Source organism: Pleurodeles waltl, chromosome 1_2 (genome assembly GCF_031143425.1).
Source record: "Pleurodeles waltl isolate 20211129_DDA chromosome 1_2, aPleWal1.hap1.20221129, whole genome shotgun sequence".
Lineage (NCBI taxonomy): Eukaryota > Metazoa > Chordata > Amphibia > Caudata > Salamandridae > Pleurodeles > Pleurodeles waltl.
The window spans coordinates 406,293,705-406,320,069 of NC_090437.1; the positions used below are offsets into that span (position 1 = coordinate 406,293,705).

Below are 26,365 nucleotides of genomic sequence, written 5' to 3' on the forward strand. Positions count from 1 at the left end.
TGGAATCATATGCTGCAGTTAAATATATGAACATTCAAATACACTTATGCGTATTTCATTTATTTAGGAATTAAAATATACCCATTAGGTCCATATGGCGGGGACCAGAGATTGGGCTACTTTTTGATCATTCTCATTGGGCATAGTTCAGATGGTCCTATGCATCATTATTCTCAAAGTATAATTTCTTCTAATAAAATAAATGGCATGTAGGAAACCCAGTGAGGATCTGTTTGATTTGTACCTACAACATTATTTTCTGTTCTGATGGTGCACACACTATTCATAAAAATGACTAGCAGGGGCTACTGTGGAATTGTCGGTGACTACTGGAGTACCTGGTTCTTTCATAATTTTAAACAGTTTTGAACAAGAGTAGGTAGGTGCTTCTGAGCTATGTTTCTAATAGGCTGTTTTCCATACTCCTGAAGTAGCTGGCATAGTCTAACTCACTGTATCATAATCGTAATTATTATTGTATTTATATTTATTTATACTACCCCTGATGAGGTGCTGAAGTGCTTTTCAGCGAGTAGCTCTTTACTCCAGATTCCAAAATTGATTAGTGGTGAATTAGGACAGGGAAATATAAGTTGATAGTTTGTGTGGTGGACATATGATTCTATTAGTTGGATTTAATATGGATTTAATGTGGTAAAGCAGTGATAGAGGACGGAAGAGTCTTGAAAGTGTTATTTGGGAGATCATGGTTGTAAAATCAGGTTTGGGAAGAGTCAAAGGAGGCATAGAGAAGGAAAGAGTCTAGAAGGGGTTTTTTAGGGAGATAATATTAAAGTTGGCTTGGGATGAGTCAAAGGAGGGATAGAAGAAGGAAGAGTCTAGAAAGTGTTATTTGAGAGATCATAATAATAAGATGAGGTTTGGGATGAGTCAACGGAGGGATAGTGGTGTGAAGGCTGTAGAAAGTGTTATAAGGGAGATCAGAGTAGTACAATGATGTTTGGGATGAGTCAGAGTGGAGGTAGAGGGTATACTGAGAGAGGTATAGGATGAGATATGGAGAAGCTCATTGGAGTGATCTGAAAGCTTTTTTATTTCTACAGTAGGAGTAATGTAATAAATATATATGTACACAATGAAAAGAAAGGTGTACTTGTATATATAGTTGTATTATAGAACGTCCTACATGTGCATGTATAGATAAATATTTGACAACTTAGACTTTCAAGTGTTCTACATAAAGTTAATTTATTTGTGTATCTGTATTAATTTGTTTATTTATTTATATTTATTTATTTTTATATAATATAGTTCCCAATATTTCAATAGTGAAGCACTCATAGATACAATTGTTATGATTATGCTCACTCATTGTGATATATAAAATAAATGAAGCAGATACCCACAAACATCTAATCAAATAACTTCTATGTAAACTATGCAGTTACCTATTACCTGTATACATGGTAAGCACAAAATAATATATATATGTATGTGATATAAAAAAGAATCTGAAGAGAGTGATGTCTCGGATAGTAATTTATCAGATATTCCAGATACCTCCCTCACAAAAAATATGGGGCCTGACAAAAATACCAACAGAGCCAATTTTTTTAAACAATTTTGATTGCTCAACCAAGGGAGGACAGACCAAAAGAAAGAATCGTTTCAAATAAGAGGCAAGGGACGCGGGTCGCGAGGCAGAGGAAGAGGAACCATGCAGCGAAAACACGAAGAAGGAAGAGAAGGCTCCATGCTAGTGGGAATGACCACCAGGGCACGGACAACTACATAAGAACTGTAGTCAATCTCTCCAGTAGGTGGTTGACGGCAGAGGAGAATGGCCTATTACCTTTGGGCTTATCCTTCTGTCCGACTGGGGGTTTGGACTATGTACAGACGAGAATAGATCTTTTTCATTTTGTGAGAAAATTGAAATTAAAAAAATGGTTTCAAACTAGTAGGTTATTAATCTCAGATAGCAATGTACTACATACTTTGTCTACCTTGGATGAGGCTACATAGGCACACGGTGATCCAATTATGAACTTGGGGGTTCTGAATCTAGAGACAGATGTTGCATGTCCCAGTCCTTTTAAACCTAAATCCACCTTTTTACCAGCTGTACAGAATGATGCTATTTAGGTGTTTGAGAGGGATGTGATCAATCAGCTCAAGAAAATAAGGTCTGGCGCAGGAAATAGAGAGTTTGATATTCTTTCACCTTCACAACGATTAGCATTGGATAAACTAGCTAAGGACCCTAATATTGCAATCCGTGAATCGGACAAAGGTGGTAATGTTGTAGTTTTAGATAAGAACAAATATCTGCAAGAGGGTATAAGACAGCTGAGTGTGTCAGAATGCTATGCTAGGGCTGAGCAGTCAGATTTGTAGTCTTCCAATGTGAGGTACTATGAGATGTTAATGGATTTGAGGGGGATGGGTCTCATTGAGTGGGAAGAATACCAATTTCTCAAATGTGACCACCCTAAGACACCAATTCTGTACCTGTTACCAAAGCTTCATAAGGACAGCCTTAACCCCACCAGGTACACAAATTGTGTCAGCAATGGGTTTGTTACTGAAAAACACTTCTAGATATATTGATTATTTCTTACGACCTTTTGTGGAGAGTTTACCTTCCTATGTGAAGGATACTACACAGTTTCTTAAACTAATGGATGGTTTAAGTTGGGAAGATTATTTTTTGCTCTTAACTATGGATGTCACAAGCTTATATACTTGCATTCAACATGAGCTAGGCCTTAGGGCAGTTAGACATTTTATGAGAGCTAGATCCATCTCATATCTCAGGCATACAGAAATGATTTGTGATATGATTTGGTACTGTCTTACTAATACCTTTTCTCTCTTTGATAGTCAAATATATAAACAGTTACAAGGGACAGTAATGGGTACATGCTTCGCTCCCAGCTATGCAAATTTGTTCATGGGCTGGTGGGAGGAGCAGATATCCCTGGATATTACTGACTATGAGGACAAAGTTGTACTATGGTGTCAGTATATTGACAACATCTTTGTAATATGGAAAGGTGATGAAAAGTCAGCAATGGAATTTGTAGTGGCTTTAAACAAAAATGAGTATAATTTACAATTGAGTGAACAACACAGTAAGACATCAATTTAGCTTCTGGATGTGGAAGTGAATATTGTAGATGACTGTGTAAGAACAAAACTGTACAGGAAAGCAACAGCTGGCAATAGTTTGTTGAATGCAAATAGTGCTCATTCCCCTAATTTGATTAGGAGCATTCCGTATGGTGAATTATTGCGTGCTAAATGAATTTGTAGCACCAGTGAGAATTATCAACAGGAATGCACAGTAATGTGCCAACAATTTGCAGAAAGAGGTTATAGTGAGAAAATTATCAATACAGCTAGGAAGAAGGTGGAGTGTCGATCTAGATCGGACCTACTTTATCCACCATATAAGATTAATGAGAATGACCAAAAAATTAGATTTATTACGACTTTTTCAAGCCAGGCTTTTAGTTTGAGGCAGATTCTGAATAAAAGCTGGCACATCTTGCAGACAGATCCCCACTTGATGAATTTTGTTTATGATTTGCCATCTATCACCTTCTGCGGAGGGAGATCTATACGTGATAATTTGAGTCACAATATGGTGGTTAGTTCTAACAAGGGGATACAAAATGGTTTACGTGTCTCAGGATTCTATTGTTGTCAGCAATGTAAAGCTTGTAGATACAGTGTTAATTGCTCGGATGTTATTTGGGGCAATGGACAGAATAGGTACAAGATTCTGGGATATTTCAATTGCAATACTGAATTCTGTGTCTACTGTTTGAAGTGTCCCTGCAATCAATCAATCAATCAATCAATCAAAGAGACTTATAGAGCGTGCTACTCACCCGTGAGGGTCTCAAGGTGCTGGGAGGGGGGTGTGGTGGGGCGGGAGGGGAGGGGAGATCACTGTTCAAAAAGCCAGGTTTTAAGGCTCTTCCTGAAGAGTAGGAGGTCCTGGGTCTTGGGGAGGTGGTTGGGGAGGGAGTTCCAGGCTTTGGGGGCCAGATAGGAGAATGATCTGCCTCCAGTGGTGGTGTGTTTGATGCGAGGAACTGTGGCGAGAGAGAGGTCGGCAGAGCGGAGGTGGCGTGTGGGAGTGTGGAAGGTCACTCTTTCGTTAAGGTAGGTTGGGCCGGTGTTGTGGAGGGATTTGTGTGCGTGGATGAGGATCTTAAAGGTGATACTTTTGTCTATGGGGAGCCAGTGGAGGGATTTGAGGTGTGGTGAGATGTGTTCATGGCGGGGGAGGTCGAGGATGAGGCGTGCTGCTGAGTTCTGGATACGCTGTAGTTTGCGCTTGAGTTTGAGTGTGGTGCCGCCACAGAGGGCGTTGCCGTAGTCTAGCCTGCTGCTGATAAGTGCCTGGGTGACTGTCTTTCTGGTCTCTGTGGGGATCCATTTGAATGTTTTTTTCAGTGTACGGAGTGTGTTAAAACATGAGGAGGTGAGGGCGTTGATTTGTTGGGCCATTGAGAGGGAGGGGTCCAGGATGATGCAGAGGTTGCGTGCGTGGTTTGCGGGGGTGGGTGCGGGGCCTAACATGGTGGGCCACCATGAGGGGTCCCAAGTGTTTCTGCGTGGGCCAAAAATGATTATCTCGGTTTTGTTGGAGTTGAGTTTATGGTGATTGGCTGTCATCCAGGCAGCGGTGTCAAGGAGTGCAGCGTGTAGGTTGGTTTCGGCGGTGGTGGGGTTGCGGGTGAGGGAGAAGATGAGTTGTGTGTCATCAGCGTATGAGTGGATGGTGATGCCATTAGGTTGGAGGATGTTGGCTAGTGGGGCCATGTAGATGTTGAAGAGTGTGGGGCTGAGGGAGGAGCCTTGTGGGACTCCACAGGTGATTTTGGTGGCGGAGGATTGGAAGGGTGGGAGACAGGCTTTTTGGGTTCTGTCGGTGAGGAAGGAGGTGGGCCAGTCCAGGGCTTTGTGGTGGATCCAAGCGTCGTGAAGTCGTGTGCGGAGTGTGTGGTGGCAGACAGTGTCAAAGGCTGCGGACAGTTCCAGGAGTATGAGTGCAACGGTCTCGCCCATGTTGACTCTGGATCTGATTTCGTCGGTGCATGCGATGAGAGCGGTTTCCGTGCTGTGGTTCTTGCGGAACCCAGATTGGGAGGGGTCGAGTGTGTGGCTTGCCTCGAGGAAGTGGGATAGGTGGGAGTTGACTAGTTTTTCCGTGACCTTGGCTGGGAAAGGGAGGAGGGAGATGGGGCGGTAGTTGGAGAGGTCACCTGGGTCGGTTTTGGGCTTTCTTAGGAGAGCGGTGACTTCTGCGTGTTTCCAGGGGTCTTGGAATGTGGCGGTTTCGAATGAGCTGTTGATTATGGCTCGGAGTTTGGGGGCGATGGTGGGGCTGGCCTTGTTATATATTCGATGGGGGCATGGGTCGGAGGGGGAGCCAGAGTGAATGGAGTTCATTGTCTTTTCAGTTTCTTCGTCGGTGGTGGGGGTCCAGGTGGTGAGTAGGTTGGGGGGTGTGTGTGGTGAGTTTGTGTTGGGTGGGTGGAGGTTGCGTGTGGAGGGTGTGTGTGATATGAAGCTGTTGTGTATGTCCAGGATTTTGCGGTGAAAATGATTTGAGAGGGAGTTGAAGAGGGTTTCTTTGTGCGTGGGGTCTAGGTTGCTGGCTTTGGGTTTGGAGAGCTCTTTGATGATGGTAAAGAGTTCTTTGCTGCTTTGGGAGTTGTTGTCAATGCGTTCCTTATAGTGGTAGTGCGTATGAGTTGGTGGTGGATGCGTGTGGTGGTTTTGAGGGCTGAGAAGTTTGTGGTGGAGGGTTCTTGTCTCCAAGTTTTCTCTGCTTTGTGGCATTTGCGTTTGGACTCGTGGAGTTCAGTGGTGAACCATGGGGCGTTCTTGATATTGCGGGTGGTGATGTTTTTCTGAGGGGCACGAGAGCTTCTGCACAGGTGTTGATCCATTTGTTGAGGTTGTGTGCGGCGGTGTTGGGGTCGGTGGTGTTGGGGGGGGGTTTGTGTCAGTTGGGAGTTCAGGTGCTCTGTGGGGATCTTGTCCCACATGCGGTAGGGGGTGGTGTGTTGGTGGTGGTGTGTGGGTGGTTTGTTGTAGGAGAAGTGGACGCAGTGGTGGTCCGTCCATTGGAGTTTGGTGGTGTGGGTGTAGGTGACATGTTGGCTTGAGGTGAAAATTGCGTAGAGTGTGTGTCTAGCCAAGTGGGTGGGGGCTGTGACCAGTTGTTTGAGTCCCAGGTTAGTGAGGTTGTCCTGGAGGGAGGAGGAGTTGTTGTTGTGAGGGTTTTCCAGATGGAAGTTGAAGTCGCCGAGGAGTATGTAGTCTGTGGAGGTGAGAGCGTGCGTGCTGATGGTGTCACAGAAGGGGGGCGTGGTCCTGGGGGTCTGTATATGAGTGTGCCTCTGGGGGTGGTGGTGTTGTTGATGTGGATGAGGAAGTGCATGTGTTCTACGTTGTTGAGGGTGTCGAGGGTGTTGGTGGTGACCTTGATGGTGTCTCTGTGAAGGATGGCGATGCCGCCTCCTGGTTTGTTAAGGCGGTCTTTGCGGTGGAGTTTGTAGCCCTCCGGGATGGCTGTGGCTATATCTGGCTCGGATGAGAGGTTTGTCCAGGTTTCTGTGAGGAACACGATGTAGGGTGAGTGTGATATGATGAGGTCCCAGAGTTCTATGGCATGTTTGTGTAGGGACCGGGTGTTTAGTAGAAGGCAACTGAGATGGTTGCGAGTGGTGTGGTTGTTGTGATGTGAGATTGTGTTGGCGGGGGTGCTTGTGGGGGTTGAGGTGGTATTGGCGTGGGGCTTGTGCAGGTTGTGGGTTTTTTTGGTGGGTGCGGTTGTTGTTGTGTGGAGGCTGTTGCGTTTGGTGTTGGTGTGGGGTGCGTGGAAGGTGGAGCAGGAGAATAGGCAGGTGCGGCAGGAGAAGAGGCTTTGCGTGTGTGTGGGGCTGGTTTGAATGCAGGTGGGGCGAGCTCCGGGGTTGAGGGAGAGGAGGGAGTGGGGATGGTAGTGTAGTCTGGGGGGAGTTTGGCTGGTTGGGCCAGGGGGACTGGCGCTGGGCACGGTCGTGCGCGTACGGTCGCAGACGGGCTTGCCTCTGGCGTGCCTCCGGCGCACCAGCGGCACGGAGTGCAGCGACCGCCATTAAGAGGGGGAGGTGGGAGGGAGGAGCAGCTGGGAGGCGGGCGGGAACGGGAGAGCGAATGGGTATGGGAGGGGGCGGGGCCGCAGGGACGCAGAGGCTGGGAAAAGTAGAAGCCGGAGGGGCGCCCAAGGGTCGAGATGGCCCAAAAAAGGCAAACAGAAAGGAAATAGATACGGTGAGAGGAACAGTGGAAAGGCATAAAAAAACAATACAATGCACAGACTAGTAACGCAAAGAGGCAGACAGAAGGAGAAACAGTGGAAGGCACAAAAACAGTACAATGCACAGACTAGTAACGCAAAGCGGTAGACAGAAGGAGAAACAGTGGAAGGCACAAAAACAGTACAATGCACAGACTAGTAATGCAAAACGGCAGACAGAAGGGAAATAGGTACAGTGAGAGAAACAGTGGATAGGCACAAAAAAACAATACAATGCACAGACTAGTAACACTAACCAGCATCCACTAGACACCAGGGAGGGCCTTGAACACGCAATCGGTCAGGGGTGGGGTCAGGGGAAACGACACAGCAAGGTGGTGCTGTCGGCGCATGGGAGCGAGCTACAGCCAAAAAGGTCAGGGTTCTCTCACCTGCGTCGCGCAGCGACTGCCATTAAGAGGGGGAGGTGGGAGGGAGGAGCAGCTGGGAGGCGGGCGGGAACGGGAGAGCGAATGGGGGTGGGAGGGGGGTCGGGGCCACAGGGACGCAGCGGCTGGGAAAAGCAGAAGCCGGGGAAGCGCACAAGGGTCGAGATGGCCCAAAAAAGGCAAACTGAAAGGAAATAGATACGGTGAGAAGAACAGTGGAAAGGCACAAAAAAAAATACAATGCACAGACTAGTAACGCAAAGCGGCAGACAGAAGGAGAAACAGTGGAAGGCACAAAAACAGTACAATGCACAGACTAGTAACGCAAAGCGGCAGACAGAAGGAGAAACAGTGGAAGGCACAAAAACAGTACAATGCACAGACTAGTAACGCAAAACGGCAGACAGAAGGGAAATAGATACGGTGAGAGAAACAGTGGAAAGGCACAAAAAAAACAATACAATGCACAGACTAGTAACACTAACCAGGGTCCACTAGACACCAGGGAGGGCCTCGAACATGCGATCGGTCAGGGGTGGGGTCCGGGGAAACGGCACAGCAAGGTGGTGCTGTCGGAGCAGGGGAGCGAGATCTGGCCAAAAAGGTCAGGGTGCAATAAGCTATATGTGGGAAGTACTATACATAAAGCAAAGAAGAGAATCCTGGAACACATAAGAGCCATTCATAATAATGATCGGAATTATCCTGTGGCAAGACATTTCCAAGAAGAGCATCATGGTAATGAAAAACTGCTTAGCTATTTGGTTTGTGATCAAGTTAAACTTGATATGCAGGGTGGTGACAGACAAAGAATTTTGCGTACTTTGGAATCTAAATATATCATCAGATTCATGACTCTCTCCCCTGGGGGATTAAACTCTAGTGAGGAGATGAGTAGTCACCTTGGATAGAAATTCTGGGTATTAGTTTAGGTATATTTTTTGGTTGTGTCAATGTGACTGTGAGTTCAAGTTTGCATTTAATAGGTTTTTTGAACAGGGCTTTTGAATATTGAGTGTGGGGTGTTATTGGGCACATTTAATATAGACTCTATTGCAGTGGAATGTAGGGGTGAGGAGTATACCTTCTTTTCACATGTAAACAACAATGCACTTTTGCAATTTGATGGTATGTGTAGTGTGCTGTCAAGCACTATGGGGGTCATTCTGACCCTGGCGGTCTATGACCGCCAGGGTCGAGGATGACTGAAGCACCGCCAACAGGCTGGCGGTGCTTCAAAGCCCATTCCGACCGCGGCGGTAAAGCCGTGGTCGGAAAACCGGGTCCGGCGGTTTCCCGACGGATTTCCCCCGGCTGGGCTAATCCTCCATGGCGGCGACCCCTTCCCGCCAGCCTGTTCGGATGGCGGGAACGGGTGTCCTGGGGCCCCTGGGGGCCCCTGCACTGCCCATGCCACTGGCATGGCCAGTGCAGGGGCCCCCTAACAGGGCCCCAGCATGCTTTTCACTGTCTGCTTAGCAGACAGTGAAAAGCGCGACGGGTGCAACTGCACCCGTCGCACACCTGCAACACCGCCGGCTCCATTCGGAGCCGGCTTCAGTGTTGTAGGCCGCCTTCCCACTGGGCCGGCGGGCGCTAACAATGTTAGCGCCCGCCTGCCCAGCGGGAAGGTCGGAATGTCCCCAGCGGTCTTTCGACCGCGGAGCGGCCATATGGCGGAGTAGGAATCAGGCCCTATGTGTATATTTGAGAAGATATGAAGAATGGTACTTTTGTATAGTATCAGCTGTATTACGACTCTGGAATGACAATGATTTTCAAGTACGGATGAAATCTTACTAGGTGCATTTATAACAGCTTCAGTAAATAGAAAATAGAAAAATAATTAGTTTGATAGTTTCAGCAGTGCTTTATTTTTGATGTGTGATCTAAGATATTTGGTATACTAGATACCACTTTAACATGGTCACTGCTTTTCCTGAGTAGTTTGTGATTTAACTGAGTAGTCTGTCTTTAGTTTTGATGTAATTGGGTATTTGAAGGGGTAATGTGCTGATTTTCCCCATCCGTGAACAAGGCTACGGCTAAATCGCGTTGGGAGGAACACTTTGTGTGACAGTAAAACTTTTATACAATTGGCTGGAAGTGTCCTGACCTTTTCTTTGATCACAAGAAAATGTTTGACCCTCTCTGCCCTCTGACACAAAGTGCGGTCGACTCTGCCACAGATCAGGGCCAGGCCACAGTCTCACCGCATAGGGCCTGCCAGCGCTGTGGCAGTGTATGCTTACACTGCCCAGTCGCCCCTGGATCTCACCAGCGGGGATGGCTGCTCATGCCCCTGATGACATGGTGTGGCTCCACTTGGGGGTCACAGCCTGGAGACCGGGAGCCCTGCGCAGGACTGTGAGAGGTGCACCCACTGATATTTGCATGGCTAGGACACACCAGGTGAGCCAACAAATTGTGTGGCCCTACCCGCAGAGTCTGACCAAAAGGGTTGTTCAGTACTTTGCTCATTACCTGTACCACCCTCCTTTGCCTGCAGACATGGCCTACTGAATTTCCCTACCAGATTCCAACCTGGAGAATCTGGGCTTGCTCCTCCCTTATCCTGTTTGACATTGTGACTGGGCTCCTGGAATTCATGCCTCTGAGGCAGACCTCCTGATGATCCACAGCATGGGCAGACTCCGCTCTGTAACCACCGCACCGCAACAAACTTGCTTCCCCATAATAATAACAATGATGATGAAAGGGATCCTCACCTACTCACTTCAGACAAAGATACACTCATATTGGAGAGCTCTCAATGAGGACCTCATCCTCACCCAGGAACCCCGCTGCCGACAACAGACACTCTGATATGAGAGCAATGTAATGATTATGTTATGCCCCTGATGGGGCTCCCCGTGCACCCATCACTACCACACTATTACGCAATTCTATTTTCTCCTCCAGGCACCGTCCAGGGGCCCCGCACGTCACCACACCAATACCAGTAGGGCATCCTTAATGTGTTACAGCACACCACCAAGGCTCTAGAGTTCACCCCCCAAAATTATTTAAAGTTTATATTCGAAGAATGGCTCTGTTTGGGCGTATTGCTGTTGCAATGGGCTCTCCCTGTTTCAACCACCCAATTTTCCCCTGTGTTATCCATCCCCCAAAGTTGAAGTCAACATTCAACATCGACCACACGCTCACTGAAAATCTTATACCCTTTTAAGCAAAGTGGCAAATCAGAATCCATATGAAACACTGCCAATGAATACTGCAAAAACCAAGTATACACAATTATTGGAGCATCTCCGCCACTTCAATCTCACTGCATCCACCACAAGGGTGCATCAGGAGGTGGACAAGACAGGCTGGCTACTGGCATGGCTCACCAAACAAGATTCTATCCCGATTACTGAGCTGTTCACCCCTTGGGTGCCACAGTCTACACTCAAGAAGGCATTCTACACCTTTTTTACACCTGCTACTCAATACTTTACAAAGCATTGCCAGATCCCTCTGTGGATTATCCCCAGGTGTTTCATGCAGACCTTACAGTATCCCGTATTATGGCTACACAGCAGGCTATTGACCCTCAGATAACCACTGAAGATGTTTCACAAGCAATCAAGGACTTAGTCTGTATCAAAACCCTTGGCCTTTATGGTCTTCCACTTGAGTTCTATGACTCATGTCGCACCACACTTGCTCCCAAACTGTGCGCTTTGTAGGAAGCAGCTCTAAACCTGGTTGAGCTTCCCTCATCACTCCCGGAGTCTCTCCTAATCCCAATTCTAAAGCCCGGTAAAAACCTGACTCACACATCCTCGTAACGGAGCATTGCTGGCCTAGGGTTAGAATATAAAATACTAGGCAAGATACTAGTGGACTGTTATGCAAGAATACTTCCAGAGTGCATCCACATTGACAAAATGGCTTTGTGCCAGGCCGTACCACTTCCCAGAATATTCGACGATTGTTCCATATCCAGGATCAAATCCAAAGGCGATTCCCACATGCAGCCTGCCTGATCCCGGACCTGGACAAAGCTTTTAATTCCCTGTCATAGCCCTATCTATTTGAGATACTTTCCAACAGTGGAATAGGACCCCGCTTATTCGCATACACATGACTACTAAACACGAATCTAACATCCCATATATGCCTGGCAAACTGTATCTCCACCCAATTTCCAGTGAGTAGGGGGACCTGACAGGGATGCCCCCTCTCCCCTCTGCTCTTCACGCTTGCCATGGAACCATTGGCACTCCTGCTTTGGCAGGAGGGTGAGGCTTGAGGGATACCACTAGAGGACAGAACTCACACAGTGCCATTATACATGGATGATCCTCGACATAACTCTAGACCTTACCCTGATCTGCAGGACCTTAGACAAATTCACCAGAGCCACTGGGCTTCGTGTGAACTGGGATAAACCCACAATCTACCCACTACAATCTAATCAACCACCTGCCCCTGTACACCTGGGTGCCATTCCCCTCTGGTGGCAGGAGCAGGCTACCTGCTACAGAGGAGTCCAGTTATAACATACCCCAGCAGACATATTTGAAGGTAACCTATAACTCACCCTAGCATGTATTAAAACACAAATGGTTTTCTGGCGCTCACTCCCCCTGGCCCTGATAGGCAAAATAACCCTTGTGAAGATGATCGTATTACCCCATCTACTGTACTACTTTACTAACCTCCCCATATGTCCTCCCCTCCCCTTCTTCAAAGAACTTGATTCACTGCTAAGCAACCTAACTTGGGGTGTCTGGAAACACCATGTGTCCCTCCATAATCTTCAACTCCCACTGGATCAGGGGGTACTGGGAGCCCCATCCTTTGAAGCTTATGACTTGGCAGCACGACTGCAGTGGTTATCTCGATGGACTGATGGCAGGCATGTTAAAGAGACCTGTAACACTGAAGGAGGGTTGCCCTCCACCGTGATTCATGGTCTATTGCTCCCGCAAATCCAGGGCGCACCTCGCCACCCATACAGGTGAATGTGGCACATGCCTGCATATCCAGAATCCACTTTATTGCCCTATGCACATACACACCTGCACTCCCACTCGACTGTCTTCCCAGGTTTTCTGGCTATTACACCCGCAGTGAGCTAACCCACTGGACTTCTGGTGGCCTTTTTCATAATGGTCAACTTCTTTCCTTTATTTTGCTGACAACAACATAGGGCATCCCCCTCGGACAATTCCTCACTCACTGACGACTCACTCACACATTCTGCACCCTTTGGATCATGATAACAACAGAGCCCATGCCTCATCCTGTACTACAGGCAATGCTAACAATGGGGTCCGGTCGGCACCTTATTACCTGGCTCTATAAGGCTATCCGCACACTAACTGCAACATCCCTAGAGCTGCTTCGCCATACCTGGGAGGAAGAATTTGGGCACCCATTGCATGATAAAGAGTGGTCCATTGCCCTGGAATTCCCACAATGAGTGTCACAGAACTTTTACAATTTTATATGTTGCACCGCACATCTCACCCCAACCCGAATAAATCATATTTTCCCACTTGCAGGAGCACAGTGTCCACTCTGCCAGCTCCCCAGCGCAGATCTTCAGCATTTGCTTTGGCCTGTCCCGATCTACACATTTACTGACAGACAGTCCACAAAACTCTACAAAACGTTACAGATCTCCCTGACGTACATACCTGGGAGGCATGCTCCCTAGATATTTTCAAACGTTGTCAGCAATATAAAGTCCGTAACCGGTTTGCCTCCTTAGCACTCCTACTTGCCAGACATACACTCACTATGCACAGGCACTCCACGACACCGCCTTCGCTGTCTGCCTGGTGCCGGGTGGTCGGGAATTGGGGGGCAGCAAAGAAGGACACCCTGCGCTTTGAAGAAGCACGAGATCTTCACAAATGCCCTACCTCCCTGCAATGGGCCACACTCATGTCGCAGTTCCCACAACAAGCACCCTCCCCCGCCACGGACCACTCCTAACCCGAGGACCTATGTATATAGTGCCACCAATCTGTTTGTCACCCCTTCTTTATCACTGTTAATCACTCATGGTGCACGCACCCCACCGGCGTATCTATAGCACACACTGAAATGCTACTCAGGGCTGTTGTATCTGACTGCAGCTTCACTCCTGAGTTCTCCCCATAGTTCGCCCCTTCGTATCTCAATTTGTATGAATGCAACTCTCACCTGTATTAAGAAACAAGTGTTATTGTATGAGAATGCATTTTCTTTGCCAAACTCATGTTATAAGTATCAAAACCATGTTATGAATAATTCAATAAAAGAAATGGATTTAAAATATATATATATATATATATATATATATAGTTACACCATAAGTAATAAATACATTTGTGAAGCAGACCTATAAGAAGATCTATATATTTTTAAACCATAAGTAGTATTTATATTTGCATAAAGAAATGCACATATCTAAATACATACATATAATCAAAGTTTACATGTTTACATGCACAGGCATATACTGTACATTTGTGTCTTGAGTATTGTTGTATTGTAGGAAAGAGCCAACTCTTGAGTAGTCTTCAGAAGATAAGATAGTTAGTTATCTGTGGATCTTATATTTGGTAGTAATGAGCTCCATAGTTTGCCTGCTTAGACAGAGAAAGATGAATCACTCATGTGTTTTTTCTTGTATACTGGGGTTTTGAGGTGAAGTGCCAATCTGGAGTGGAAATTCCTCTGTTGTATGTATTTGGTGATTTTATTACAGCTGAAAAGTAATCCTGTTCCATGTATTGCTTTGCGGGTGAAACAATGCAGCTTTAAGGTGGATGTTCTGGGAGCCAGTAACCAATGTAGCATCCTCAAGGCAGGGGGCATTTGGGCTTGTGGTTTTATATATAGGAGTAGTCTGGCAGTAGTAAATTTGTTGTAGTCTTTTCATAGTAGATAAAGATGATCTGTGGTAGAGGGTAGATTCTGTGCCTCTTCCTGAATGAAATCCTGTTTGGAAGTTCAAAAGTATGAAGTTATCTTCAATGAATAGTGACATCTGGGTAAATGCTGCTCTTTCCATCATTTTGCCAGGAAAAGGTAAATTTGTAATCGACCTGTAGTTCGTTGAGTCATGTGGGTCCAGGTTTGTTTTCCTTAATAATGGGTGTAGATATATCCTTTTCAAGTGCACTGAAAAGATTCTTGTAGATAAAGAATTGTTGATGATTGTTCTGACTGGTGTGGCAGCAAATGTAGTTAAATGAATATTCTTGAAGATCTGTTGTGGCTAAGGGTCAGAAGGGCAGCCAGCTGGCCAACTTGCTTTGACACAATGCAGAAATTCACTTTCCAGTAGTTGTTTGAAGGAATGGAGAGGCTGGGTTATCCTACCTTGTAGCTTGGGGTTGTAGAGTAGTTTTGTTGTGTAATAGACAAAGAAATTAGAATCTGTGAAGAGAGGCATGTTGTTCATTTTGTTGTGTCTATTTAGGATGGAAGGCGCATGGGTTGGGGAAAGTGGTGTAGCATTGTGAATCATGTTTTAAGGCTCTAAATTGTGCAATGGATGGGTGGCGAGTGAATGAATGTTGTTGTGTTGGGGTGTTTGTGGTAGGTGTTGTTGAAGACAGCATGTTTGGGAGTAAAGTTGGGTTAGGATGTGCATTATTTGTGTAGTCATGATGGTGGGCGTGGGTGTTTGTTTCTATGTGGGAATTAATGTAGTATGAAATTGTGTGAATGAGATTTTGATATGCTGTTGTGTGTGTTCCGTTTTGTTTTTCTGGAGTAGAGAGATTGGATATTGATGTAGTGAATTTCTGTAAAGGAGTTAAATGTAAAGTATTGTAGGTGAGTGAAAGATGAATGGTAAAGGCGGTAGTGATGTGCTTTGGAGGAGAGTGTAATGTGGTTTTGAGAGTGGATGGACAGGGATTACGTGTGTTTGTAGTTTGTATCAGATTTGGTACAAACAGGTAATGTGTGTGATGGAGTGCAGTGTAAGGATTGCTTTGGTGTGTGTTTTTGGTAAAAAAGGAAGAGGGTATTGTTGGTGGATAATATGAGAGAGGATTCAGAATAGGGTTGGTGGTGATGGAAAGGGGTCTGTTAGGACTCAGAGTAAGTATAGGGTAGAGCTGGTGTTTGTGTGAACAGAGAGTATGTGTATGGAGGGATTGAGGTTATGTATAATATGTATTTGTGTTGGTGAGATGTGGATTTGATAGCGGCATAGAACACAGTGATGGTTTGTGGAAGAGTGAAGGTGCCTTTGTGAAGGAGTATGGATGGAAGGGGTACTAGGGATGTGGTTTGGGGGATTTTGTAGTGCTTGTTGAGACACTGAAATATGGTTTGAGATTGTTTGTTGTAAATGAACATTGTGTGTTTGCAGAGATCGTGTTTGTATCTTTGAGGATGTGGATTGCTTAAGTTAGTTACTGGTAAATGTTAAAAAGGGCAGCACCTCTGGCCCTAGACCTGACCCGGCCCAAAGAGGCAACTGTCCTTGTCTTCTCTACCCATAGCCTTGATGCCTTCGATGAGATGCCCTGAGCCCTAAGGTGAAATTGCCCTAGTGATCAGGTGACTTTAGCCCAATGTGAGCACTAACCAATCAGAACCCTACACCTTACAGCCAATGGGAGCCTAGCTATATTAACCAATCACATCCCCAGCTCTATCAGCTAATAACCCTAACCCTAAGCACAATAGAAACCCTAGCCCTAGGTACCATTCAGAACCTTAGCTCTAGTAGCCAATTAGAACCCTAAGTCAAATAGATACCCTAGCCCTAGGCACCAATCAGAGCACAGAAGCAAGAACCAATAGAAAACCTATTTAAGGAGCATGTAGCCTTAAACCTAGGGGCCTTTGCAGGTGTGAGTGGTGTGGACAGGCCCGCTCAAATGCCACCTATTGGTCAATAACTAAAGCACAAAATGGTGTGCAGGGGGCAGGAAGGAGCTCCTGGAGTTAGAATCTTCTTGGATACAGACAGGCTAAATACACACTTTGTAGTTCATTTCAACCCTGCAGGTAAGGCCCAAATCTAAAATCACTAAAATGCTGCTTTTTTGCATTTAAAACAAGTGTTAACACAATATAAATCACAAAACAGATTAAGAAGTCCCTTAAAAACACTACTGATAGGCTTAAAGGTGTATTTTGCCTTTTTAGTTTGTAAAAGGGGCAAGTTGTCTTCTAGGATGCCTTACATTATTAGGTCTTTCAAGTCTATAGATGTATGCCATTGTTTTAATCACCTCTTGCAAATTGCTATTGTTTTTATGCATGTATGGTGGTGTGTTGCCATAAGGTTCTGGATGGTGAATTACTGCATGACTGTGGACCTCCTACCTGATAAAGACTGCATATGTCTTTTGCAAGGTACGGAAGACTACAGGACTTTGGCTTGCTTCAGGCAAAGTTTACTTTGATATCAGGGAAATTAAGAGTAAAAAATGGCCGAAAATACCATAAAACAGGCCCACAAAGAGCTAAAATACTGGCCCACGCACCTCCCCCCCACCTCAGCACCTTGAGACCCTCACGGGTGAGTAGTGCGCTTTACAAATTCCTGATTGATTGACCAGCCCATCAGTCACTGCCTGATAGCCCTACAGGCCAGTTCGACTGCAGGACATGGTAGACTCTGGATATAAATATACAGGGGAATCCAAGTCTCAACAAATTACCAAACAAGCCAGGCATGAAAATAGAGTAACACCCAATATTGGTTCCAGTTGCAAAGCCACACTATGGCAACATAATATCTTTATCTTATGTTGATGATGAAGACACTGTTATTCGTAATATCTGAATCAAGAGACTACATGGGACCAGTCACTGTGAGTGCTGCTATGGTTAAAACCAACTTAAACTCTGCAAACATTTGTTGCAGTGCAAATGCATAAGGTTACCTGATAGGATAAATGTTGCTGTTGTGTTCTGTTGAAGCTCTTTATTCCAAAAAATGCAGTGGTAGGTATTGTTCTCACTTCCCTTGATTTGAAGTACACTGGTGACATTGTGAAGTAGGTCAGTGCTAACTGTATAGCTGGTGATAGCCTTTTCACTGATATCCTTCCATTCATTGAGCCAAATGACTTCCGCTTTAGGGTAACCTTGCGACTGGCATTCCATCTGTCTTTCCTGCATGCCAGAGTCAGTCAGAAAGGTACTTAACTTTGTATTTATGGTGCTGTAAGGGGCTACAAGAAAACAACAGAGTGAAATGCTCCACCATTGCCACGCATGATAACATAAGAATCAATAACAGCTAAGGACCCATTTTATAAAAATAAAAAATGCGCAGATGTCTAATTGCACAACGTGGAAGTATATAATTTGCACATTTCATAAAGTCACAAACTAAAAGGTCATGAAGATGTAAGTTACCTCATGCTTGTGCAGAAATGTCTGCCACAACCAGGATCATTAATGCAGTCCAAATTTGAAAGTGAGGGTGGGTTATAAAATTTAGAGAAATTACCTTTGCTAAATCAGAGTGTCAAGGGAGAGCCCCAAAAATGTACAAACTATCATTGGTAAATGAGTCAGAAGTGGTGTTGAGTCATACAACCTAAAACAAGCACTGTAGGAATTTCCAAATGCCCATGGTGTTTCCCTGGTCTTTTCAATTTCTAAACCTGAGTATATTTTACATCCTCTGTGGTATAAGAACTACAGAATATATGTTAGCCTTTCCCTTCACAATCCGTGTACCCCAGCAAGACTGTCACATAATTCACTTGGCTTTTCTGTTCCTGACTGCAAACGAGGAGGAGCCTGTAAACCCCAGTCCCCATGTTAAAAAAACTAAACTGCAATTTGTCAGAAGGCATAGCCTGAGATTTGAACTCTGACTTCGAAACATAGCAAATGTGACAAGATAAATACACAATTCACAGTCATCTTTATTTATTGTTTGGACTTTCAAAAGACACCAGAAATTCAGCTTGGGATCACCATTAACTTGGGAAACACTGATTTAGGGAATGATCCCACCTCTGGACTGTCTGGAAAGTCCAATCAAGATATATAGGTGGCCCAAACAGGCAATCTGCTTTGATAAGTTCCAAAGTATTCCTGGTTAATAGCTTTAAAGGACTGCCATTTCAAAGTTTAACTTGCATGATACTGTCAAGTAGTGGTGAACTGGAATTTATTTTCTCCTCTTCTGTACCCAAAATGGTCACCTCCCTAACTTTTAGAAATGATGCAAGATTAATTCAAGCATTCCATTCATCACTTTGTTGTTTTTGCATCTGCCACCCTAAGTGGCCCTGGATATGCCCAGATGCGGGTTCTGGGCTCACTGTGCCACTGGAACCAAGCTATTCCTGGCAGAAGAGCTCTAACCAGTGCAAAACTCATCCTAGGATCCTTGTGTTCCGGTTCAGGAAGGACCCAGCCTAGCCGTTAGGGCTGGTCTGTTCCCATGAGGAGCAGCGTCCAGACTGATTTTCATATGGCTGCGTCCAAACTGAGATGATGGGATGGTGGAAAAAAAAAAAGCAAAGGATTGGGGTGTAGCCTGAGCGATTGCCAGTGGCTGAGTTTAATTCAAGCATTCCATTCATCATCTTGTTTTTCAAAGAACTGATGAACATGCTTAGGCGTACGTTGAAACTTGTGCCCAATTTTTCTTTCTGATTTGCCCAACAAGAATCATTTGTCTACTCTTTTGTATATAGAGCCATAATCTGTCAAAATGTTGTACCTTAAGAGATAAAGAGTAAGTAAATTTAATTCAAATGTGAATATATTTTACTTGAAAATTTTAATCTCTATGTATTGTTAGTGGTAGTTTTTGTCTTACTGTTGATTGTCTCCATAGGGGTTCCTCCTGGAGACCTCCTTCCATTCCACTGTTCAACGTGTTTGAAGAAATACTACACCTGCATCACTTGTTATTATATTAAACTAGTTCTACCTACCCTACAACTAGCCTCTGCTGTTTAGAGCTATCACCTTGTGTAACAACAGTTGAGTACAGTTTCTGGTCTGCGCTAGGTCCTGCATCCACATTGCACACAGCAGAGAACAGCCACAGTTCATGGCTTGTGGTCAGACCCTGCATCCAAACCATTGTGTAGCCAAAGCATACTTCTCACAGAATCTGCCTGAAAACCTAAGTATTCAGCCGCAGGCCTGGCCTCTGGTAAGGCCCTACACCCAACCACCACCAGACAAACAATCTGCATTGCACATGACGTCTGGCCTGTGGCCGGGCCCACTGCTCAAACCACCATGCATCAGACACATGATGCTCACAGCCTCCCTCTAGACACAGCGGAGTTTGACAGGTAAACCTAGACTGTGGTTAGGCCCTGTACTAAGCATAGCTGCACCCAGTATCTGGCAGGTTCTTCAAAATAACAACTCAAAATAAACGTGATATAAAAAATACATGCAGTTAACTTGTGTAATATGGTTCTATGTTGCCATATCAAGGGTTCTGATGACATCTACATCATAATAAGTACCACCAGATCCCCTCGATGAAACCATTGCGCCATGTTACATGATTACCAGTTATGTATCCCTGTATATGATGCCAATAAATAACTGTGCACAGTTCTAACATTTTGGCACTTTCAGCTGAATTGTTGCTGATAAACTGTGTATTCTTAAAACAAAATTTAAATTAGACCCCTCAAACTTGATGAAATTGTGAAGAAATTAGCAAGAGACAAGAGAATCAAAATGTTTGAGATAAGGAGCTATGTTTACCTTCAACCAACAGGTCAATGTGCCTGTAGTCAGCTCCACCGTATCCGATCAGGCACTGGTACGTTCCTCTGTCCGATAGTCTTATATTGGAGATCTGAAGTACAACCCGGCCTGTGAACAGCGTGTCCTTGACCAAGGTCGCTCGTCCTTTGTACCTGCTATCTTGCTTAGAAATGTCTTCCTTGCCGTTATGAAAAACATACACTTCTTGTTGGTCTGTTTCTGGTGACTTTCTCCAAAGCCAGGTGATCGTTAAGTCCTTAATTCTTAAAGTGTCAATAACCGGGAAGTTGCATTCCAAATCCACTGTTGTCCCTATTTGGACAGTGTAAGACGACTCCGGGACTTTCACTGAAAAGAGGGCTAAAAAAGAAAATATACGGTCAGAGAGCAGATTTGGGGCATTCAATCAAATCTGGCAGTTACACCGGCAATTACGGTAACATGAATATCACAAGTTCTAGGTGTTCTTTAACTGCTATTAGCTTTTAACAAAGAGATATTTCAGTATATTTATAAAGTGCACACATATCCAAAGGCTTTTGGAGTGAGGCATGTGATCAATAATTTGAAAACACTAAAAGGGATTTGAGCAGAGTAGCAAATTTAGGAGGTTTTGACCCCAGGTTAGATACCTTTGTTACCACGGATGCAAGCAACAAAGGACTAGGGGCTGTTTTATCTCAGAGGGATGGGAAGGAAAGGATTATATTATTCACTTCCAGGTCATTGTCTCCATCTGAGGAAAAGTACCCAGTCATTGAAAAGGAGGCCTTAGCTTGTGCCTGGGCTCTGGAGCACTTCCAAGCGTTTGTGTGGGGTAAGGACATTAATATTAGTTGCAACCACAAACTTTTAATTAAATTACTTACATGTGAAGGTAGCGTACTGGCATCAGCAAGAATATTAAGGCTATCCATGCGCTTGAAGGATTACACATATCGCATCATGTATGTTCCTGGTAAGAACAATGTAATGGCGGATTGTCTATCTAGGTCACCTAATCCGCTGGAAAAGTGTGTTGATGATCCAGAGTGTTGCTCTCGTACAAGATTCCGGTAGACCTGCACTTATTAAGGACTGTTGGAGGAAAGAAATGGAGGAGGATGCCATACTACAGTCTATTTTGAAATATGTTTTGGAAGGGTGGCCTAAGAGGGACAAGTTAACTGAACAATGTATGCTTTTGGGGGATTAGGAACAAACTCTCTGTTGTGAGGGATGTTATTTGGAGAGGGGACAGAATCATCCCCCCGTACGGGATGAGGGAAGCAATTTTAGAATTGTGTCATGAGGGCTATTTTGGCATTGTTAGAACTAAATCGGTGGTGAAAAAGTTGTTTTGGTGGCCAGGAGTAGACAAATCAGTGGAAAGATTCGTTAGAACCTGTCCAGTGTGTTCTTCCGCAGACAAGAGCTTATGTACCTTAAAACCGCCTATGCAGCAAACATTTTTACCCAAGCAACCATGGGAGTATGTTGCTGTGGATCTCTTGGGGCCCGTTGGTAACGCTCAGGAATTTGTGGTAGTTATTATTGATTTATTTTCTAAGTGGCCGGAAATTGGGATATTGGAGAGAGCTGATACCACTAGTGTGTTGGAATGTTTGGATAGAGTATTCCTATCTGAAGGCATTCCTTCTAAATTACGGAGTGACAATGGTGTACAATTTATGTCTGAAGCAGCATAGAAATATTTTGAGAGAGTGGGGGTCGAACAGAAGAGTACACCCTTGTACAATCCTAGTGACAATGGCGCAGTAGAGAGGTTCAACAGAGTTGTCAAGGGTGTTATTCAATATGCTATGGAAGGAGGTGAGGATTGGCATATTGCAATTTTTAAGGCAATGTGGGCATATAGGATTACTGAGGATGCGACAACAGGACTGAGCCCTTTCGTTATTATGAGGGGAAGGAGTCCGAGGAGCAAATATAACCCAGCATGGTTGGTGAAGACCGGTAAGCAGCACTGGTCTATGGAGATAGTGAGGGATAGTTTGGATAAGTCATTGGAGAAGTCGAAGTCTTATTATGACAGACTCCAATATGTCAAGTCAGTTGTAATTAATGTATGAGATTGGGTTCGGGTCAAAAAACCTTATAAGGTGAGGAAAGGTGAGAGTCAGCACTTTAAACCGGATCAGGTGATGGAGGTTCTGCATAATGCAGTCAAACTGAGTGATGGTAGGGTTTGGAATCTTAAGCGAACAGTCTTACTTAATGATGGACGAGAGTTTGGTTGCATTGAAGATCATGCGAATGGCAAGATGTATGAGAAGGGAAGAGCTGAATGGTTGGAGGACGAAGTTAAGGATCACAACTTTTCATGTGCGGAAGAGAGTGTGCCTTCGTATATGCAGGATAGTCATGTCTTGGGTGAAGAGGACAATGTGATGAGTGACTCTGGAAGTGGTGGTTCAAGTGAATCTGATCAGGTGCAGGAATTCTCGGAGGTTGGGTTACAGGAAGGAAAAAGGAAAGTGACACCTCCAGGTTGGTTGAAAGATTTTTGTTAGGACACATAACGATATCATCAAATATACATGGGTAGGTTATCAGTTCATCATTAGTTGTTTTTTTTCTTTTTTTTTTTTAATCTTATTTTTTATTTAATGTTAAGGGGTAAAGAGGGGGGATATGTAGTGTGTTCTTATTCCTGTTCCGAATGCTCTCAGCTGATGACTTAAAGAGATTCCACGATCTATGACATGTAGTCTCCTTGTGTCAGTTGAGCTTGAGCATCTCTACTCAACGGACCTGTATCTCTGTACTCCTGTACTTCAATAAAGCGCTTTCATCCATCCTGCATTCCGATCCTTCATTGCGGCATCACTTCAAGGTCCCATACAGGACATGTGTGTAGAAATATATTAGTCAGGAAATCGTGGCCTACAGTTTGGAATGCCTCATTCGAAAGATACTTGTAGCTTCCTACAAGACAGTCATTGCTTTCTGGAAGTTGCACCGCAGTACCTTAAGCTGAAAGTGTTAGGGCAGTAGAGTAGATCTGTGCATTAAAAGACAGGTTTTCTGATCCTGAGGTTACGGAAAACTCAGGACAGGTTTAGTGAGGGTCCATGGTGAGTGAGGCTAGAAGACTGGGCCCCAAAGATATTTGGCTCCATAGATAAAGACCTCTTTCAAAAAGTCAAACCCAAAACTTGTAGCTAGCCTGGCCAGAAAGGTCACATACATGTGGAACTAAAGGGGGTTACACGATGAACCCTGGGGGAATTTCAGGAACCTCCCTCCCAATCCCCAGCGTGATTACAAGGAACGTTCACCTGCTGTGTTTGATCTGACAAGAATGACAGGATCCATTCAAGGACAATCCTTTGCAATCTGCTTAACTTTGGTGGCAGACAAGGATCCCCAGACCATTGTGTCAGATGCCACTGAGATGTCTAGTAGAGTTACTAGAGAGACATTTCCCTCATCGGGATCATATGCAGATCATCACTAAGCATGGCTTCTGTGCTCCTGCCTTGCCTGAAACTGGCTCAGGGTAGGCTAAGAAAGCCTTCACTTTCAATGAACAATTGGAGATAACTTGTCACATTGATTCCAGCAGTTTGCTATATGGATCAAGTATGGATTGTGATGAATGTTCTCTAATTGTTATCAGACAGTGCCTTTTTTTAGCAGAGGAGACATAATTGCTGTACTGAGCAGCAGTAGGACCTGACCTGAGCCATGTGAGGAGTTAATGAAGGCAGTACTGATGGGTGCAATGACATGAAGAATTTTCCTTAATAGATTGCTTGGGCACAAATCAAACAAGAAGCCTAAGTCCTAGCCTTTTTCTATAAAATAAATATTTGAAATTGACTGAGTGTACTCTGGTGGATTCGGACCTAAAAGACTAAGATTAGAAGGTAAAATCTTCGACCAGGATTAGCCTGGTTAGTGTATCCAGGTTATGCTCTATCGCAGTCAGAAGCATATTACACCTAGGTGCTGTTCTACCATGGCCATTCACTAACTTTGGCACCTAACAGTAGCTCTACATAAAAATTAAAAAATGTATATAGCCAGTTCTCTTTTTGGTGTAATTTTGTTTATTCATTTTTCTTATATTTTTCTAATTCATTTGAGGATTTTTATTGTTTTGAATTTCAAGTTTATTACTGTTTTAATGCTGCATAAATACTTTGCACATTGCCCTCTAAGTTAATCCTATCTGCCACAGCTACCTCGGGGTTGAGCTCAGGCCTATTTAGTGGCTTTAGTGGTACACCCTGTCAAATACTATGATTACTAATTGAGATGGGCGCTTACCCCCCTCAACTAATAACCCCATTTCTAACACTTTGTGTTTGACTAATGTTGATTCAAGGAAAAAATGTTATGACAAGACCGGAGGCTCCTATTATGCGTTTCTTTTCTCACTTTAATAAATAGCAGCAGTCAAGAAACATACTACAATTCCTAGAAGGCCAGAGAACCAGAGCCAATGGGAATAAAAACGTAGTCCAACTAATGTTCACCAATCATATTACGTACATATTCATTATGATATCACTTGACTGCGAACAGCCCTCTTTTCTTGCTGCTCGCAGTCAAGTTAAGTACCCTTTTTCACTTGTCCATACGTGTATTTGTGGTATTTAGACATTAAGGTGGTCATTACGACCCTGCGGTCAGAGACCGCCAGGGGTAATGTGGCGTCAGTACCGCCAACAGGCTGGCGGTACGGAGGCCCTTATTACGACCGTGGCAGTAGCGCCGCGGTCGCACCGCCGAGGCTGGCGGTTTACCGCCGTTTTAGCCCCGGCGGTGATAATCCGCCTGGGGATTATGACCCCCCTACCGCCAGCCTGTTTCTGGCGGTTTGCACCGCCAGGAAGAGGCTGGCGGTAAGGGGTGTCCTGGGGCCCCTGGGGGCCCCTGCACTGCCCATGCCACTGGCATGGGCAGTGCAGGAGCCCCCTAACAGGGCCCCGACCAGCTTTTCACTGTCTGCATAGCAGACAGTGAAAAGCGCGATGGGTGCAACTGCACCCGTCGCACGGCCGCAACACCGCTGGCTCCATTAGGAGCCGGCTCCTATGTTGCGGCCTCATTCCCGCTGGAATGGTTTGCGCCCGCCGGCCCAGCGGGAATGTCATAATGGGGGCCGCGTGAGAGCGTCGTAATGACCCCCTATATATTTTAGTGGTGTGAATATTTGCTGTTATTTATTCAACGCGTTCCATGCGCTGTTCTTGCGTGTTTAATTTCCTTTCCTAATCAGTCGGTAAGTTGCCGCATTGGGTTGGTGCGCGGCGCCTAGAGCGCTTAGTTTCCAACCGCCTAACGTTTCCTTTTACGGCGGTTGGTCCGAAGAGCCTGAGGCCTCGTTTGGTGTGCTGCGCGTTCGTTTTCCTCAGCGCACACCCATTTATTTATTTAAGGAAATACCTGGTTTTTCTGCCTTTCGCTCACCATCGGAAACTTCGTTATCACGTCCTGCTGTGCCCTCCTCCCTCGCTCGGCTACGGCTGGGATTTCCCGATTTCCTGTATACTGGCGACGCCCATAGGCGGGGCCTTCAGTTCCTCTGTAGCTTTCTATTAACCCCATATTTACCAGTTCCTTTTTCTTTTACTATGGAGCCAGATAATTTCCCCTGTTTACAAGATGTTGATGACATTAGGCAGGAGCCCTCTGCCTTTATAAAATCATCTGTCCAGCAGGCATTAAACTCTTCCATACAAAAAATTACAAAAAATGTAGAATTTTCATTCTCTGACATGATTTCTAGATCCATGATGGCCCAGGCTGCGGGGAATGCAGTCAGCACCTCTCTTCCTCAAAAAAAAACCAAAAATTACAGAAAATGGCGCAGAAGAGAAGTGAGGCTTCCTCCCACGTGGCAGAGGACGCTGTTCCTCAAAAGGCTCCTTCCAAGAAGTATAAAAATTTGGACATCGGGAAATCAAGTTTGAAACATAAATCCAAATCAAAAAATATTATTACCCCTTTGTTTATTTTGTCCATC

General features: G+C 44.9%; 1 protein-coding gene across 4 annotated transcripts in view; it reads right to left on the reverse strand.

Annotated features, from left to right (window-relative positions):
- LOC138300643 (programmed cell death 1 ligand 1-like) overlaps window positions 1–26,365 on the reverse strand; it is a 202,208-nt gene that overhangs the window by 49,394 nt on the left and 126,449 nt on the right. For 3 of the 4 annotated variants that reach the window (XM_069240275.1, XM_069240257.1, XM_069240266.1), the window contains exons 3-4: window positions 20,386–20,748; window positions 17,571–17,861 (exon numbers count right to left, since the gene is read on the reverse strand). In XM_069240275.1, coding sequence (XP_069096376.1) covers window positions 17,571–17,861; window positions 20,386–20,748 — 654 coding nt within the window. The remainder of the gene's footprint in view (window positions 1–17,570; window positions 17,862–20,385; window positions 20,749–26,365) is intronic. The other variant, XM_069240284.1, reaches the window with a different exon arrangement.